The sequence below is a fragment of the Podarcis erhardii genome (assembly GCF_964252035.2).
Source record: "Podarcis erhardii genome assembly, chromosome: 2".
Classification (NCBI taxonomy): Eukaryota; Metazoa; Chordata; class Lepidosauria; order Squamata; family Lacertidae; genus Podarcis; species Podarcis erhardii.
Window position 1 is genome coordinate 29,662,907 of NC_138498.1, and position 15,927 is coordinate 29,678,833.

A 15,927-nucleotide genomic window follows, 5' to 3' on the forward strand; every position below is an offset into this window, starting at 1 on the left:
CTCACAAGACAGAGACCCAGTTTGTGGGGGTTTGCAGATCTGCCACTAGCTTTCCTTCTTTCCCGTCCTGTCCCCCCCCTCCAAGACCCCAATGAGGGTGAAACAAAAGCAAAGAGTCAAGACAAAGGAGGACGCAGTAGCCGCTGAGCTAAAACAGAAGGCTTTTATTTGCCTTGGACAGGAAAGGACAAAAGTAGCATTTTCCTTTGGCGCAAAACCCACTAGGCTCTTAATGGTTCCTAACTGGGAAGCTAGCAGGAAGGTCCGGGGAGAGAAAATATCGCGTCAGGTTTTGGGCAGGCTGCGAAACACGCGCAAGCATTTCCGGTTCGCTTTCAGTCCTGTTGTCCAAAAACGCAGGCAAACCGTTCTCCTTTCCTCACCAAAAGCAGTCAGTCTACTACCAGGCAAAGTGGGGAGCAGCTAGGCCAAAGCTAAATTTGATGAACACAGACCAAAGGATGGATTGCGACAAAGGAGGAAGCACGTGCCTCTTAACCATAATACCCTTTAAGAGTTTGGAGAGCTGGTCTCGCTCCGCCACCATAGTTGGAGTCTGCCACTGCCGGGCCAGGTGAGATATAATCGCTCTGGGGCAGGTAGCCTGGGCCTGGAAAGAAACCTATTCAAGGGCTGGGTAGCATTTTGTGACTAACAGGCTGGTTTTCCAGTTTGGAGAGAGAGGCCTCTCTCAGCACACCCTGACAGTAAGCTGCAGATTCCCCACGCACCTACCCACTGCACCCTGCAAAAATATTAATAATAAGGAGAGATCTTTCAAAAAGTGCAACATGATCATAGACAGGTAAGTTCCATCATCCCACCCCCAGCACAGCATTCTTGCGTAGGGAAACGGGAGGCCGTTCTTCTTGGTCTTTTCTACTTTTTCTTTGGAACCTTTTCCTTTGTGACCATATCGGAAAACTCTGCAATAGAAACAGGCAGATGAAGTAGGTAGGTTTAGTGTCTGAGATGGGGGCTGCATTTAAGGCAGTTATTCGTTAACTTTTTGCCTTCCCATTAAAAAAAAAAAGTATTAATAAGCCAGTTCATAAATGTTGGGGACCACCACCAGTTCTACAGACAGAGTCCAACTGCATGAGCAGCTGATTATTATTAATGCCCTGGGCCCCTCTAGGAGAAAGGGCAGGATATAAATTGAATTGATTGATTAACTAGTTCAGTGTTGGTGAGCAGACATCACTTGAGGGGAAACTCAAACTAGGGGCTTATTTTTTTTTTTTTTTAATAATATTTATTAAGAGTTTCCAATTATAACAATCTAAAAAAACAAAACATCCAAATTTAAGATCTTATTTTCCGTAACATCTTTCCAGGACTTCCCCTTCCCTCCCCCTCTTATATTCCAATTCTTACAAATAAAATCAGCAATTTATTATCCCAAATTTTAACCTTATTATCATTAACCCAATTTAAAAATATTTTCCCATCTCCTAAGATCGACCTATTCCCTTCCGCGCGTTCCCCCCTTTAATATACATAATAGATTAAAATATAATAAAATAAAATATGATTTTACACCCTTTGGATTCCAAATTTCCCTCCCCCTTTTCCTGGTTGCGTTCCCCATATTAATCAACATCTGATGTCTTCCTGGAGCTCCCACATTTATTTAAACCATAGTCCTTTACCAGTCTTTTTTAATTTTAAATGTCCAATCTTGGAAGGAGTCTATCTCAAAAAGGCCCATTTTTTCCATCCAGATTTTTATATACTTGGGAGTAAAAACTCCAATTTTATTTCTTAAACCTTTCAAATCTGGATGTCCCAAATGCTCCCACTTCCAACTTTGTCCAATTCTTATTATTCTTGTTGTTCTTGTTAATCTCTCTCCTCTTTCTTTTCCTGTTTTCCTGCACAAATGTTCTAATTCCAAAAGCTTCTAAATTCCGCTGCAGAGGCTCTGTTATTCAGGAACGAAACATGATGCCAAGTCCCTTCCATTTTTCAATAGATAAGTCTATTGTCTACTATAGTGTGTAAACCTCTGTAGCCAAAATAGTGTTCCATTTCTGCAGTTTCCCAGGAGATAAAAAGTTCTGTCAAATTCGATGTCAACAACTTGTAATATCCCTCGGCTCCTCTAGGTGGATTGTAGTAACTCAGTTCCCTTCCAGGTCACGTCCACCAGTCAAAGTAACTTATTATTCCTTGTTTTAAACATTTTGTATCCAATTTGTAACAAATATAACCGGCAAAGTCCTCGTAACAAAGTTCTCATTTTTGTTCTTCTGCTTTGACAGCTCTTTGACAGCTGTCAAAACCTCTCCTTGTCTTCTCCCGGCGCTCTAACTAAAACGCTCCCAGGTTCCGGGGCGGGGGGGGGGTTGCTTTTTGATTAAATTCCACTTTTCTCCTCCAGCTCAATCTTATAGTTTTCCATCGCGAAATTTCATAACTTTATCAAAATAGGGTTGCGTTCAATCTTAGATATTAAGTCCTTTACTTTAGCTCCTCTACAACAGGGGGGGGGCTGACTTCCTTTTTATGCCTCCCCCGCTCGTTCCAAATTCTTTAAAAATTTCTCGCCTTTTTTAATCCAAATTCCGATTACTCACGGGTTATGCTTTTAAGTCCAAATTTCCAATAGAAGAAGTCAGCGCTCTCCGTTGAATGGCATGCGGCTTCGCTCGGCAGGGGAAGCGGAGGACTCAAAGCACACACCCCCCCGTCACCCGTTCCGCAGCCTTTAAAAAGGCTCCTTCGCGGGTCGGGGGGGGGGGCTCAAAAGGTGCCAGCCGAGTCACCATGTCCATGGGTTTCAGCGCCCATGGTTTTTGAGGGTCCCCGCGTCGCCGGCGCGGTAGGACCCAGCCCCTGCCGAGCAGGCTCCCTCCGAAGCTCGGAGGGAGTCCGCCATTCGGCGATGGCGCCAACCCGGAAGTGCCCAAACTAGGGGCTTATTTATCTCTGCTTACCATTCTTCTTCTCCTTCCTGGCATGGTCTGCTATTTAAAGCTCCATGTCTGAGCACACACCCACCCACCCACCCTTTTTTTTCTTTTTGCTCTGGAGCTTTCCCTGCAAAAACCTGCTCTTTAAAGCTCAATCGGAGCAAATATCAATCCATGGAAAACCTGAATTGACACTGAGCACTAAAGCGCAGACCTGGAAAGAGCAGGGTAAAAGGTAAGTGTGGGTAAGCCCTAGCCTAGGAGATGTAAAAAGGCTAGCATAGGGGATTTGGGGGTAATGGTTGGGAGACAGGCAATGTATTTGACCTTTATTGCTTACCAAAGTGCCCATCAAAAGTGGCCACAGTCTAGGCTTTTCTAACACTCTTTTTAAAAATGCTTTATTAGTTTTAAAAACAAAACAAGTACAAAACAAGACACTACACAACAATCAACAAAAGGCAATCCAAAACGAACACTGCCTGCCTATTTCTAGGCTTCTCACTTCCCACCTGTTCCAGGGCCACTTGTCCCAACAGTATTCCCTGGCAGTTTACATAACTTTGCCACGATTATCTTCTGAGTACCTGGTTCTAGTGATGTCCTTCGGATCAGCTCCAGATGTGGTGATCGAATCTCAGCAGGAGCTCTTCTGCCACATTTTGCATTTGCTTAGGCTTACATGCCTTTCCCCTTACAGTATTGGATACAGGGAACTGGGCAGGTAGACCCATCCAGTTCTAAATAGGACTAGGCGCCCTCTGCTTCTGAGCCCCCAGTGCTGTATACCCCAGAGATGCCACCATCACTGCCATGATACATTCTCTGCCCACCTTCAAAATCAATCCGGCCATCCCCATCTGTGTCAGCTGCTTGGATAATGGCTTCAGCCTCTTCATCTGATAAGGGCACCACTGGCATATTGCTGGGCACTGTTTGTAAGATGTACCTAAGGGCAGGAGGGAAAAGCTGAGCCTCAGAGAGTGGAAGCATGTGGTTCTGCGATTACTCTTCAGTCAGTAGCAGAGCCAGTATCACAAATGCATTGCAGGGGGTTGGACCAGATAACCCTTGGGATCTCTTCCAGGGCTACAAATCTAAGGTTCTATGAATTGGAGCGTCTTGTTTTGCAAGATATTCTAGCTCAGGGATGGGGAACTTGGGGCTCCATCAGCCCCATAACTAATGGTAAGGGATGATGTGAGCTGTTGTCCCAACACCAGTCGTTCGGCCACAGGTTCCCTTTTCCTGTTCCAGGCTATACAGTAGGCTTGTTTTTCCACATCTCATGTAGCAGAGACATCTGCTCTTCTGGGACATCTCTTTTCTCCTGCTTTGGGATACAGGATTGCAGCAAGAAAAGAAAGGGGGAGAGGGGGAAACTGAATTGCTGACAGACCTGGATGCCTATAGTTAAGCATGCAGGATGTGTCTTAATCGTCTTAGCCAAGGTTATCAAGTGCAATAGAGAACAGAGTTTGTCATTATTATAGATAGTAGTGGGTTTTGGCAGTGCAGCCTGACATGCCAGGATGAGAAGAGTAGCGAGCCCAAACGTTTTCTGCAATAATGATTTCAGACAGGGCTCTCCTGCATTTTGTCATCCAAACACATGGGGTGAGGATTGACCAGGTAACATATCCCAGTTCTCTCTGAACAGAACTGGCCCTCTTGAGTCCAAGAAAAATGACAGACAAGCAGCAGGTGGGTTGCCACAGGGAGGGTAATTTGACACCCAAAAGTGTGCCAAAAGGAGTGTAACCTATGGGAAAGCATTGGTCACAAATATGTATTTTTTCAGTGCTGGGTCTCATCATTTCGCATATCTATCCTGGCTAAGGCTGGGCGATAGATCGTTCAAAATTGGTTTGAAGCCTGTATTGTGATATTGGTTTCATAATTTTTGACCTGGCAATATATCACAAATCACGGTGTGTGTGTGTGTGTGTGTGTGTGCGCACACATGTGCTATGCAAAAATCACAATGTGGGGAAAACTGTGCAGCCCACCAATGCCTCTACATAGCTCCATCCTTATTTCACACATTGTGATATACTGGTATATTTTGATGTTTAGCTGGTGATAGATCACAATGTCGAAAACCAGATATTGCCCAGCCCTAATCCTGGCAACTGAGGGGCATTTGGTTCCCAAACCAACACTTAAAGGTCTCAGGCAAGCCCAGCTACCTGAGATCCTTTTTAGCTTCGAGTCTGAAAAAAGGTAATCCATAGAGATTAAATAACCTTCCAAAAATTATGTGTATGTAGAAATTCTTCTGTGTTGTAAGAAGAATGAATGAATGGGTGATACCCAATGCTTGTCATACACTGAGCAGACCCATTGAAATCAATAAAGTTAAGCACATTGATTTCAATATACTCTCGGTTTGACCAATGTTGGGTGTCGTCCCAGGTTGACTCCTCCTGGCACTTGACAACACTTCACATCAGAGGTTTCTTACTTTATTTCATTCCACTCAATGAATCCACTCCCGTCCTTGTCAAGCACTTGGAAGGCCTTTCGCAAGTGTATCTCCCGGTCGTCTGATGTCAGAAACTGCCGCATATATTCAAAGAACTTGGCGTAGTTGAATGAAGCTGCAACAGATTGGGTGGCTTTTAATTCAAAAACTGCTTTGTTACGGTGAGGTGGATTTTGGGGGCTGAAGGACTTTACAGAAGTGAGGTGAGCAAGCTCTGACTTCCCATACAAGGCGCAGCTACCCAGACCTCCAAAATGGGGCCCCAAGTTTTCTTGGGTGGCAGCTTGAGCCAGGAGCAAATAAAAGGAAAATAACCTGTACACACTGAACCTACATATATTTAGAAGTATGGTTCATGCTAATGATGATCTCTTGTAGATTAGTTAATCCCCTGTTATACTCATTAATCCGTTGGCCACCCTTTGAGTTCAGGTTTGTGAGGAGTGTTATTCTAATCTTTTTCAGGCCAAAGGCTGCACTGACCTCTGAGGACCATGTGTCAAGGTGGGCATGGCTGAAGTGAGAAGGTGGGTGTGGCCAATTAAAAGAGACACATTTTGGGGATCTGGAGGGTTACAAAAGCCATTCAGCATCATAGTGAGGTACCTACGAGAGAGGTATAGGCACACACAATATTTTTAAAAATCTATCACATTGGGTGGCCTATGGGAACAGTCAATATATATATTTTGAAATAATTGGGGGGGGCACAGAAAAATCCGGGGAAGGACTGTATGCAACCTTTGGGTTATGTGTTTGAAGATCAGTGTAAGGGACTGAGGAGCGCTTGTTGCTCCAGATGAGCTAATCTAAACATCTGTTGCAGATGTGCACCGTGGCTTGCACCCATAATCTGTTCCTTACCATGATGCCTCATGTCTGAAGGCAGCAGGTCAATATCCTTGTCAGACAGGGATGCCCCCATGGCCAAGGCCATCTTCTTGACTTGGCAAGTAAAATCGTCCGCCATACCGTTGTTGCTACAAAAGAAATGGAGTGCGGATGTAAGATGATGCAGTTGTATCGCACATAACGCATCAGCAACGCTAGTCTGACTTGAGTGTTCCCCCTTGTCTCATCACAACCTCCTCCAAGCAACTTCTCTGCAGAGAAGGGGGGGCAGGTAGAGAAGAGGAAGAAGCCAAACAAATCCCAGCAACTCAAAAGCAGCAGGTGAATCTTAGGAACTCCTTCAAAGCAGTGTTTATGAAGCACATTCCACTGTGGAAAGTGCTTCACATAAATATCTCTGCAATCCTTACGACAGCCCTATAAGATGAGCATGCTTAATACTTGTACGGTACTTTCAAATGTTCAAAGCACTTCATGTGCATTACTGAGTTGCTGTTCCTTGCAATAACCCTGCAAGATAAGTCAGCATTATTGCAGGTGGGGCGAGGGAACTGAGGACCAGAGTGACTCCTTCTCCTCATGGTGGGTGAGACAATTAAACTAGGTGCTTTGTGATTTGTACTGCCGCCACCGCTGGTCTCTTGTACTCTTCCTTGGTCTTTTCCTCGAGGAAGGCCCATGGCTCAGTGTTCCAATCCACGCCATATCCAAGTAGGACTGGGAGAGTCTTCTGTCTGAAATTCTGGGGAGTCATTGCCAATTGCAGGCCTGAGCTAGATGGCCCGATTGTCCTACTCAGAATAAGGCTGCTTCCTTTGCTCCTCTCTATATACTACAATGGTAACTCGGGTTACAGACACTTCAGGTTACAGACGCTTCAGGTTACAGATGCTTCAGGTTACAGACACTTCAGGTTACAGACTCCGCTAACCCAGAAATAGTACCTCGGGTTAAGAACTTTGCTTCAGGATGAGAACAGAAATTGTGCAGCGGCAGCGGGAGGCTCCATTAGCTAAAGTGGTGCTTCAGGTTAAGAACAGTTTCAGGTTAAGAACGGACCTCCGGAACGAATTAAGTTCTTAACCCGAGGTACCACTGTATTTTTATTTACTCCACGGAAGTCTGTCTTGCATTCGCTTCTGAAACAAGTTAACCAGTAAAGCTATCATAAAGTGGTTTTTTTAAAAACAACAACAACAACAACATAAAACTTAAGAATACTTTTTAGGATGTTCAATCTTACAATGGAACCAACTATGTATACTAATTTAGAGTTGTTGCAGGGTTATCTGGTTCAGAAATGAGGGGTGGGACTGGTGAACAGCAGGGCCCAAGGGCAATTCGATTTCCTCTTGTGTGCAAAAGCCAAGACTCATCTTCCTCCACTCACACCCTTTGTTGAGGGTGAAGGAAGACATAATGTTTTTTTTTCAAGAGCAACACTCTCTTGGCATTCTGCCCAGTTGTGTCTTTCCTTTCCTCTGCTCTGTCAAACTCCTTGATTATTATTTTTTGTAAAAGTTCTGCAACTTTACAAGAAAGCCAACTATGCAATGCACTGATTCCTCCCCCCCACCCGACATTATTATGTTACCAATAAGTCTCTCCCCCACCAGCAATCCCCAGAGTAATTTTGCACTGTTTCCTTTCTAAAATTAATACGGTGGTGAACAGACAAATAAAGGCATGAATGGTCATGCAGAACACAGTTGTTTCTTAAAGGCTTGTAGCTCATCTCGCACATGAGTGGGGGATGACGTACAAATTAATGGCCGAGTCAGCATTCAGCTTGCTAGCATGCAGGGTCAGCCCAATACGTTTTGGCACCTGAGGCAAACCACAAAATGGGAAGAAGGGGTGAAGGAAGAAGTGCATCAGGAACAAAGGGAGGGGGGTCAAATCAGATGGCTGAAGTGGGAATCAAAGGCCAATTGCGGTTGGGAAAGGTGCCTGCCCTAAATCACACCAGGAGGGTGCAGCTCCACCCCAGAAGGCAGCCTCCACTATTGCTTCTCTAGGGGTGGGAGGAGACCAGCAATGCCTCCTTATTTGCCAAGAGGTTGCTGTAGAGGTGGCAAGAGGGGGCTGCTGAGGAAGAGTCAGATCTGGTCTCCAAGGAGTGTGCCGCAGCCATTGCTGTGACTGCGACTGCAGCAGCACCAGCACCAGATAGTGCATTCCTTGGAGGCCAGATATGTTGTCCCTGTGGATCCTGCCACCTGAGGCAGTCGCCTCACCTTGTCTCATGGGTGGGCCATCCTTGCTAGTACAGTGGTACCTCGGGTTACATATGCTTCAGGTTACATATGCTTCAGGTTACAGACTCCCCTAACCCAGAAATAGTATCTTGGGTTGATACTGGCGGCACAGCAGCAGCGGGAAGCCCATTAGCTAAAGTAGTGCTTCAGGTTAGGAACAGTTTCAGGTTAAGCACGGACCTCCGGAATGAATTAAGTACTTAACCTGAGGTACCACTGTATGTTGTTAATAATAATAATAATAATAATAATAATAGTAATAATAATAATAATAATTTATACCCCGCCCTCCCTGGCCAAAACCAGACTCAGAGCGGCTAACATCAAATGTTTAACACATTAACATAAAATCAGACAATCAATTAAAATATCTCCTAAAATCAAATCAGGATCAGAATAAAATACAATCTGATGACAACCTGCAGATTAGGGTTGGGGACCTTAAATGCTCACCAGGCCCAACTGTGGACACTTAAGTTTTGAAGCCAGGATCACCCTACAGCTAAGGAAGGGTGGCCACCTGTGCATCACGGAAAAAAGGAAAATGCATCACCAAAAAAGAGGACACTTACTTGCATAAAATTTGCATGAACTGATATAGGTCCAAAGCTAGGAATAATCACCACAATTTAAATAGAAACACAATATATGTCACTATAGAGGTGAAGACTGTGAGGGGTGGCCTATGTGCTTGCTCAGTCTGCAGTCCAGTTCTATCTTGCTCTCCCTTCTTTATCTTTGAATTGGATTTGGATGGGACAGCCCTTCAAATATAGTACTCCTTTAAAAAGGGGACTGTCCCCATGAGGAAGAACACACAGCCACCCTGTAACTGAGAGAGACAGGGCCAGCCCTGTCATTTGGCAGAGTAAGGCTACTGCCTCAGGCAGCAGATGCTGTGGGTGGAGCGTTGACAGAGCTGTGGCCAACACATGGCTAGGCTTGCACTCGTTAAGCTAGTCTACTGCCCTCAAGGGCAGTGGTCAAACTCTGTCTCATCACCCCTGCTGAAGTATTTGTCAACTGCCCGCTTCTTCGACTTTCGTACATGGGATGTGGGAGGCGCCATTTTGTCCTTAGGCTACAAAATTCCTAAGGTCAGCCCTGCTGAGGAGATGCCATGAGCAGTTGTTTTATATTATTTTTTTTGTTCCTCCTAAGATATATGGCTTCTAGATTCTGTGGGAGAGGGGCTGAACCCTGAAGAATCATAATTTTAATAATGTACACATTGACTAGCTTTTTAAAAGGGCACACACACCCAAAATCCATCCAAGGCCGAAGAGAACATAAATTTACTAGGGAAAGATGCAACTCTGCTGCCCCCCCCCCCAACACCCTACCAGTACTTTCCCTGGTAAATAGGGACAATGGAGCATATGTAGATTGCATGATTATTAAAAGAGAGATGTTATTCACTGCCACACAGAGAAGGGGAAAGAGCCTCCGGATTAATTTGCAGCTGCATGGATATTCTGTAGAATATTCAGGAAAGGCTGCTTCTGTGGGGAAGAACAAACAGGCAACTGAATGCATCATTTAGAGGAGTTGAGTGATTGCTGTCATTGTCAGCTTTGATGGAAAGTCTGGATGAGCATATGCCAGGGATGATTAAGGATTGCCATTAATTGCCTCAAGGCTTGTGCTAGACAACATCTTTAGGAACTCATTCAGAATTGCTCCTCCACTCTTGAGGCAAGCCACTATGTCTACTGGTTCATACTGCCTTGCAGGAAGAGGGCCGTGTAGCATCTTCCCTCCATCTCTGAATCCCTTTGCCTTCACAGAGGTGAATCTTGGGTGATATAGTCATGCGTGTGTGTCTGGATTCAGCCCCACATGGTGGAGTCATGCTATTTACCGAGATTATCTCCCGTTTAATCCAAGGGAAGGAAGCTTTCAATTGCCTGCTAAAACCACAGGCAGATTTCAAATTCCAGTAAATCCTGTTGCACTGAGCTAGCTGCTCATCTTGCCAATCAAGCTGACTGGGCTCAGCCTCTTTGGCTCTTTCCCCCTCGCTGGCAGCCAAGCGTCTGCTAGACAAGCTTAACTCCTGGGTGAGTCACCCTCACTTCCTAAACTCTGCAGTGCACACTTCATTTAACAACAACAACAGAACGCCACTGCAAAATGCTGGATTACAAAGGAACATGAGTGGATCAAAAAGGGAGGCTGGTGGTACTTTTTTAAAAAAAAAAGGAGATGAAAGACAAAGCTGGCTCCCACTCTCAGTAGCAAGGAAAAAGGAAACCTGAGGGCCCGATCCTGAGGGTGTGGTCTTTTCTCCATTAGGAAATGATGAGTGAGGTTTGTCTGTAGACTGTGGAAGTGTTGACATTCGATTATGCAGAATATAGGCTGGTGTGATGCAGGAGCTTATAAAAGCAACATTTGCACCCCATGATAGGAAAGCAGGCCTAGGCAGAAAGGCAATCCCTGCTCCCCACCGCACCCATTCTTCTTCCAGCTGAAACGGGGGGGGGGGGGGCATTCTGGCACGTCTCTGGCAGGTTCTCCAGAGGGCAGATAAAATTGCATGCAGCTCACGAGCTGCCAGTTGGCAACACTATCCCAGAATCACTGTCACTTGGTATACACGAAAGCATATCGGATAAAGCAGGCTGTAAGCATTAGGAAAAACACTGAGCTTTCCTTTTTGGGTTAGATCAAGGGTAGCCAACGTGGGCTCCAACTCCCTTTAGCCCCAGCCAGAATGCCAGTAGCTCAGAGAAGATGGGAGTTGCAGTATAGAAAGATCTACTATGTAAAAGATATGCAGACGAATGTTAGTTCCCAACTAAGTTCTGTTCAATGTAGAGAAAGAATGTTGCCTTTGCTGACCCGTGCTGCAAAGGTTTAATCAAGGCCACATTTCAAATTCACACCTACAGTGAACTGTTGCATCCCATAGGAGAAGTTAATATTCTGGATGAATGCATCTGCAGGCAAATCAGCCGTGCCAACGCCAGTTGCCAATTGCACTCCTAGCGTGGCCTCATGGTCGCTGAGTTTGATATGACCTAGGAGTTCATTGGGTCGAAATTGTTTTACATATATATTCCACCAAGTTCTTCAAAGTAAAAGCTATCATCCAACTTTGGTGAAATACTGTGGGGATTTTTAAAATACTGCTAGGGCACAAATGGAGCTAGACCTAGCTGTGAGCATCTTGAAAAACAGGATTGGAGCAGTGTGTTAGAGGGTTCCTGTTCTTAGCTGGATGAGAAATAGACTTTCATACAGTGTGGCTTCAGGTGTGAGAAGGCTGCAAATCAGTGACCTGAGAGGGCAACCAGGCTAGATTGGGGTGAAATGTTGCAAGCCTAGATCAGTCATGTGCTGACATGTGAAGAACCTTAAGGTGTCCACACCCTGATGTGATCATTTTGTTTCCTAACAATCTTTCCCACCAAGGTGGGCCTCTGTGTGAAACCTGTTGCGTGCAAAGATTGCCTAACGGTAGCTGTCAACCTTCCCTTTTTTTGGTGGGAAATTCCTTTATTCCAGTGCTGTTTCCTGCTGCTTCCTGCTGCTATCCTGGATGTTTAGATATCCCGTAAACTGTCCCCGGGACAGGTGAGGCTGCTGATCCCTTATTTTCAAATCCGAAAGTTGACAGCTATGTGCCTAACCTGTCCCAATCCCCAAAAAATGCAGTGCTCCATGACAGTGATATAACTGGAGATTAGCAGAGCAAACGAACAGTTGCCTGTACTATTGTCCTTCAACAGGCTCTGTCATAGCTCGTCTTTCCTAGTATTAGCACTCTCCTGATGAAACTGAATGCAGCTGAAACCAAAACTTAGTCCTTTCCTGAAGCTAGGGAAGCAGTGCATTGTGCTTCATGAGCCTGAACTTCTAGGAAACACACATAAGTGTGCAATTGATAAATTCTTGCCTAGCAGCCAGTTGTGTAGGCCTCAGACCTCCTCAAGATTTTCTGCTTCCTTGCCTCACTTGGGTGACAACAAGTTGAAGGCCTGTCCTGACCCCACTTAGTCCTCCACACTTTCCTCTTTAAACTCTACGACATATATCCTGACACCCACTCTTCCATATTACTGTAGTGGGAGACTTGTTTATTTCTGTGGCTTGGCTGGGACTCTGAAGAAAGCTCCCCCTCTTGTGCTCGTCTTGACCCTTCCATTGCCTCCTCTAAGGGACTCTTATATTCGCAAGGCAACGTCTTGTGATGTGAACTAGTTCTAGGATTACACACACAGTCTAAATAACTCAGCTTTCCCAATGGACTCCCCATGTTTTGTCAGACTCTGCCTGCCAAGAGTTTATTTAGGAAAGGACAAGGCAGTTCTTCTCCCATGACTTTTGAGCATTCAGGAAGATCAGCCATTTTCATATGAGGTAACTAACTCAGAGACTGTTTTGCTGTTCACAGAACAGAATAGTGAAGCAATCCATTTGGACATGTGAAGGCATGGTAAGGGGATGCTGGTGTGATCCCAGTATTTGGACAAAAATATATTCACTAGTGCTGGTTGCCAAGCCATCTGGCATTGTGGAGGTGTCATTCCATAATATTGCCCATGGATACTCCCGGATGCTGAGAGACCCTCTGTAGGCGTTGTACTTTCTCACCTCTTCTGGAGACATGTCTGGACTACCCTCTTATTTTACTACCCCTCTGGGATTTAAAGGCTCAAGTGTCATTTGCAAAAAGTGGCATGACATGGAGGCCCTCTTGTCTAAAATAGAAAAGGGGCTTGCTGTATTTGTGTCTTTGATGTTCCACCAGCCCCTTGGTCTATTTGCATCTTTGAAGCCCTCTGCCTTCACGAAACATTTTCTTAACTATCTCTAGTGTTTGAGAGTTGGACTTTTCCAACACTGACATTTTGCAAATCATCTCTCCTCAAGTTCTTTCAGAGACAGCATTTAAATGTCTTCCCCCCATAAAAATAAAACTGCATTTTCCACCCCCTCACTGGCTCTAATTTATTCTATGTCTTAATTTAAAAGGCTGCACTTAGCAAACTGTTGGCACCAAATAACTGCACAGAAGTTGTAGTAGCAGCAAGAGCAGGCTTGTGCATTGGAGTCCTGAGTAGGCAAGGGGGAGTAATTCAATTCAGTTTGCATTTAAAGCCGAATCTATCAGATTTGCACTTTCTAAAGTGCTCCCACAGGGGAGCAAAAACCTATTCGAATTTTGTGATGAAGCTCTCCAACCAAACAATGTTTACAAAAAACCATAGATTGCAGATCCTCCAAGTGTCCCTATTTTCCAGAGACATTCCTGATTTAGAGAAGCCATCTCGGTTTCTGATTTGATTCCAGAATTTCCCACTTTTCCTTAGGATGTTCCTGTTTTCATCGGATAAATGTTGGAGGGTATGAGATTGGAGACAAACGTGCAAACAAAAGAATATATTGGTAATGATAACATACAAAAATGCTTTGTAGTAGGAGGAATTGCCTGCAAAAATGTGTAGGTTGGTCAAAACTGCATACAAACATGTTTATCAGAAGAAATTCACCCAAAATTGTTGAAGAATTTTCATGAGGACTTTTAAAAATAAAATTTGCAGGTTGCTGTAGAAATGTGGAGAACTGAATCCAAGACTGGGAAAAGGAGAAACAGAGATCTGAAATGGGCAGATTGTTCCATCTCCAGTCCTGAGTATGTGGGTGTAGTCAAAGCATCACACACGCAGGCCTTGTTTAAGGGTCACATTTAGCCATCATTAGCCATCATTAATGGCTTACATTACAGGTAAAAAAGGGTAAAGTTCCCCTGACCATGAAATCCAGTTGCGGATGACTCGGGGGTTGCCGTGCTCATCTCGCTTTACTGGCTGAGGGAGCCGGCGTTTGTCCGCAGACAGCTTCCGGGTCATGTGGCCAGCATGACTAAGCCACTTCTGGCAAAACCAGAGTAGCGCATGGAAACGCTGTTTACCTTACCGCCGGAGCGGTACCTATTTATCTACTTGCACTTTGATGTGCTTTTAAACTGCTAGGTTGGCAGGAGCAGGGACTGAACAACATAGCTAATGGCTTTACTCCTCCCCTAACAGCAGCAACAAAGAATGACCCTTGACTTGGCACTACATCCAAACTATGGATTGTGGTTTCTCATCTGAATTCAAAGTTTGTTCTTGGCTTCCCAATCAAGCTTTAACTGAGCAAAACAAACCACAATATATATATCGGACATAACACTACACCAAGGTCCACGGCCTGTTGCATCCCACTCTTATGCTAGAGGAACAGCAACCCAGGAGCCATCTCCTAATTCACAGTACGCCATTAATCAGGGTATAGCATGAAGAGCCAACTGGCTCCCACTTTTCAAAATCCCCTCCTTCACAAACAAACACGCAAACATCAGTATGCATCTGCCTTTACCTTTTTTAAATATATAACTTGGCTATCCTTTCCACAGCAATACCACCACCAATTCCTTTATTGCAACTTTCAATCGGTGGTTGCCTGAAATACCATGGGATGTTAGCTTTTCAATGTGTTGGTTTTCCATAGCCATCCGACCTATGCTGTGCACCACAGGTGTTCCATGTGAGCCAGGGTCACTGATTTGATTAAATGCCAACAACCTTTTTGGTTCATAGAACATCCCTTCGACAAAGCTAGTATTCCTAACCAGTTTACTTAAGCTCTCAAACTATTCTAGCTCTCAGAACTGGATTGTTTTGACTGCCTCCACTACTTCCATTCTTTCCCTCTTTCACTAATCACAGGGATTTTCTGAGTGTGACTCTTAATGCTCTTGAAAAAACTTAGCAGTTTTTCTCTAACTGTCCCCTCCCTCTGACTACCATATTAATACATTAGCTTGCCTCTCTCTAGGCATTGACTATATCCACAGCAAGCACTTACCTCCCGCAGAATTTCCTCAGGCTGTGTCTTGGAGGCTCCTTTTTGGAAAGCTAAAACCACCTCCCTGGCTTTTATAAGGCCAGGTCCCTTTGCTCAGCTTTGCTATTTATGGCAAGATGCATCCTGCAATTCTCCTGGGCCCTTTCAAGACGCCAATGGGTCATCTTCCGGGGTTGCATGGTATTATCAATTGCCACTGGCAACTGGATGCTCGGCATCAGATATCATATTGGCCAAAGCGAAGATCTGCGGAGTATGCTCCCCACCAGTCAAACAAACAAACAAACAAACAGGCAAACAAGTTTACCATTATGCAGCAGAAACCAGTCCTTTCCCATGAAATGGGCTGGAATGACGAGGATCATGCTCTGCCATATTGTCAGTTCCTGTTCCCAGCTTTTCAGAGGAGTAGGGAGGCGTTTCCCCCAGATTAAAATAAGAGCAAAAGCAAGTTTAATTTGAAACACATTAACTGAATTAGCAACTCCCATTTATGAATGTGTACCCCACCTTTCCATCCAAAGTTTCTCAACATGGCTAACACTATAAAGTATCAAAC

General features: G+C 44.7%; 1 protein-coding gene across 1 annotated transcript; it reads right to left on the reverse strand.

Moving 5' to 3' along the window:
* Window positions 1–149: 149 nt before the first annotated feature.
* On the reverse strand, window positions 150–15,451 carry PVALEF (parvalbumin like EF-hand containing). Its single transcript, XM_081850024.1, has 5 exons — window positions 15,369–15,451; window positions 6,265–6,380; window positions 5,380–5,515; window positions 3,749–3,864; window positions 150–926 (listed from the first exon to the last, which is right to left on the reverse strand). Exons 2-5 carry the CDS (start codon window positions 6,368–6,370, stop codon window positions 880–882), a joined length of 405 nt encoding a protein of 134 aa, XP_081706150.1. The 5' UTR covers window positions 6,371–6,380; window positions 15,369–15,451; the 3' UTR covers window positions 150–879.
* Between the last annotated feature and the right edge of the window lie 476 nt (window positions 15,452–15,927).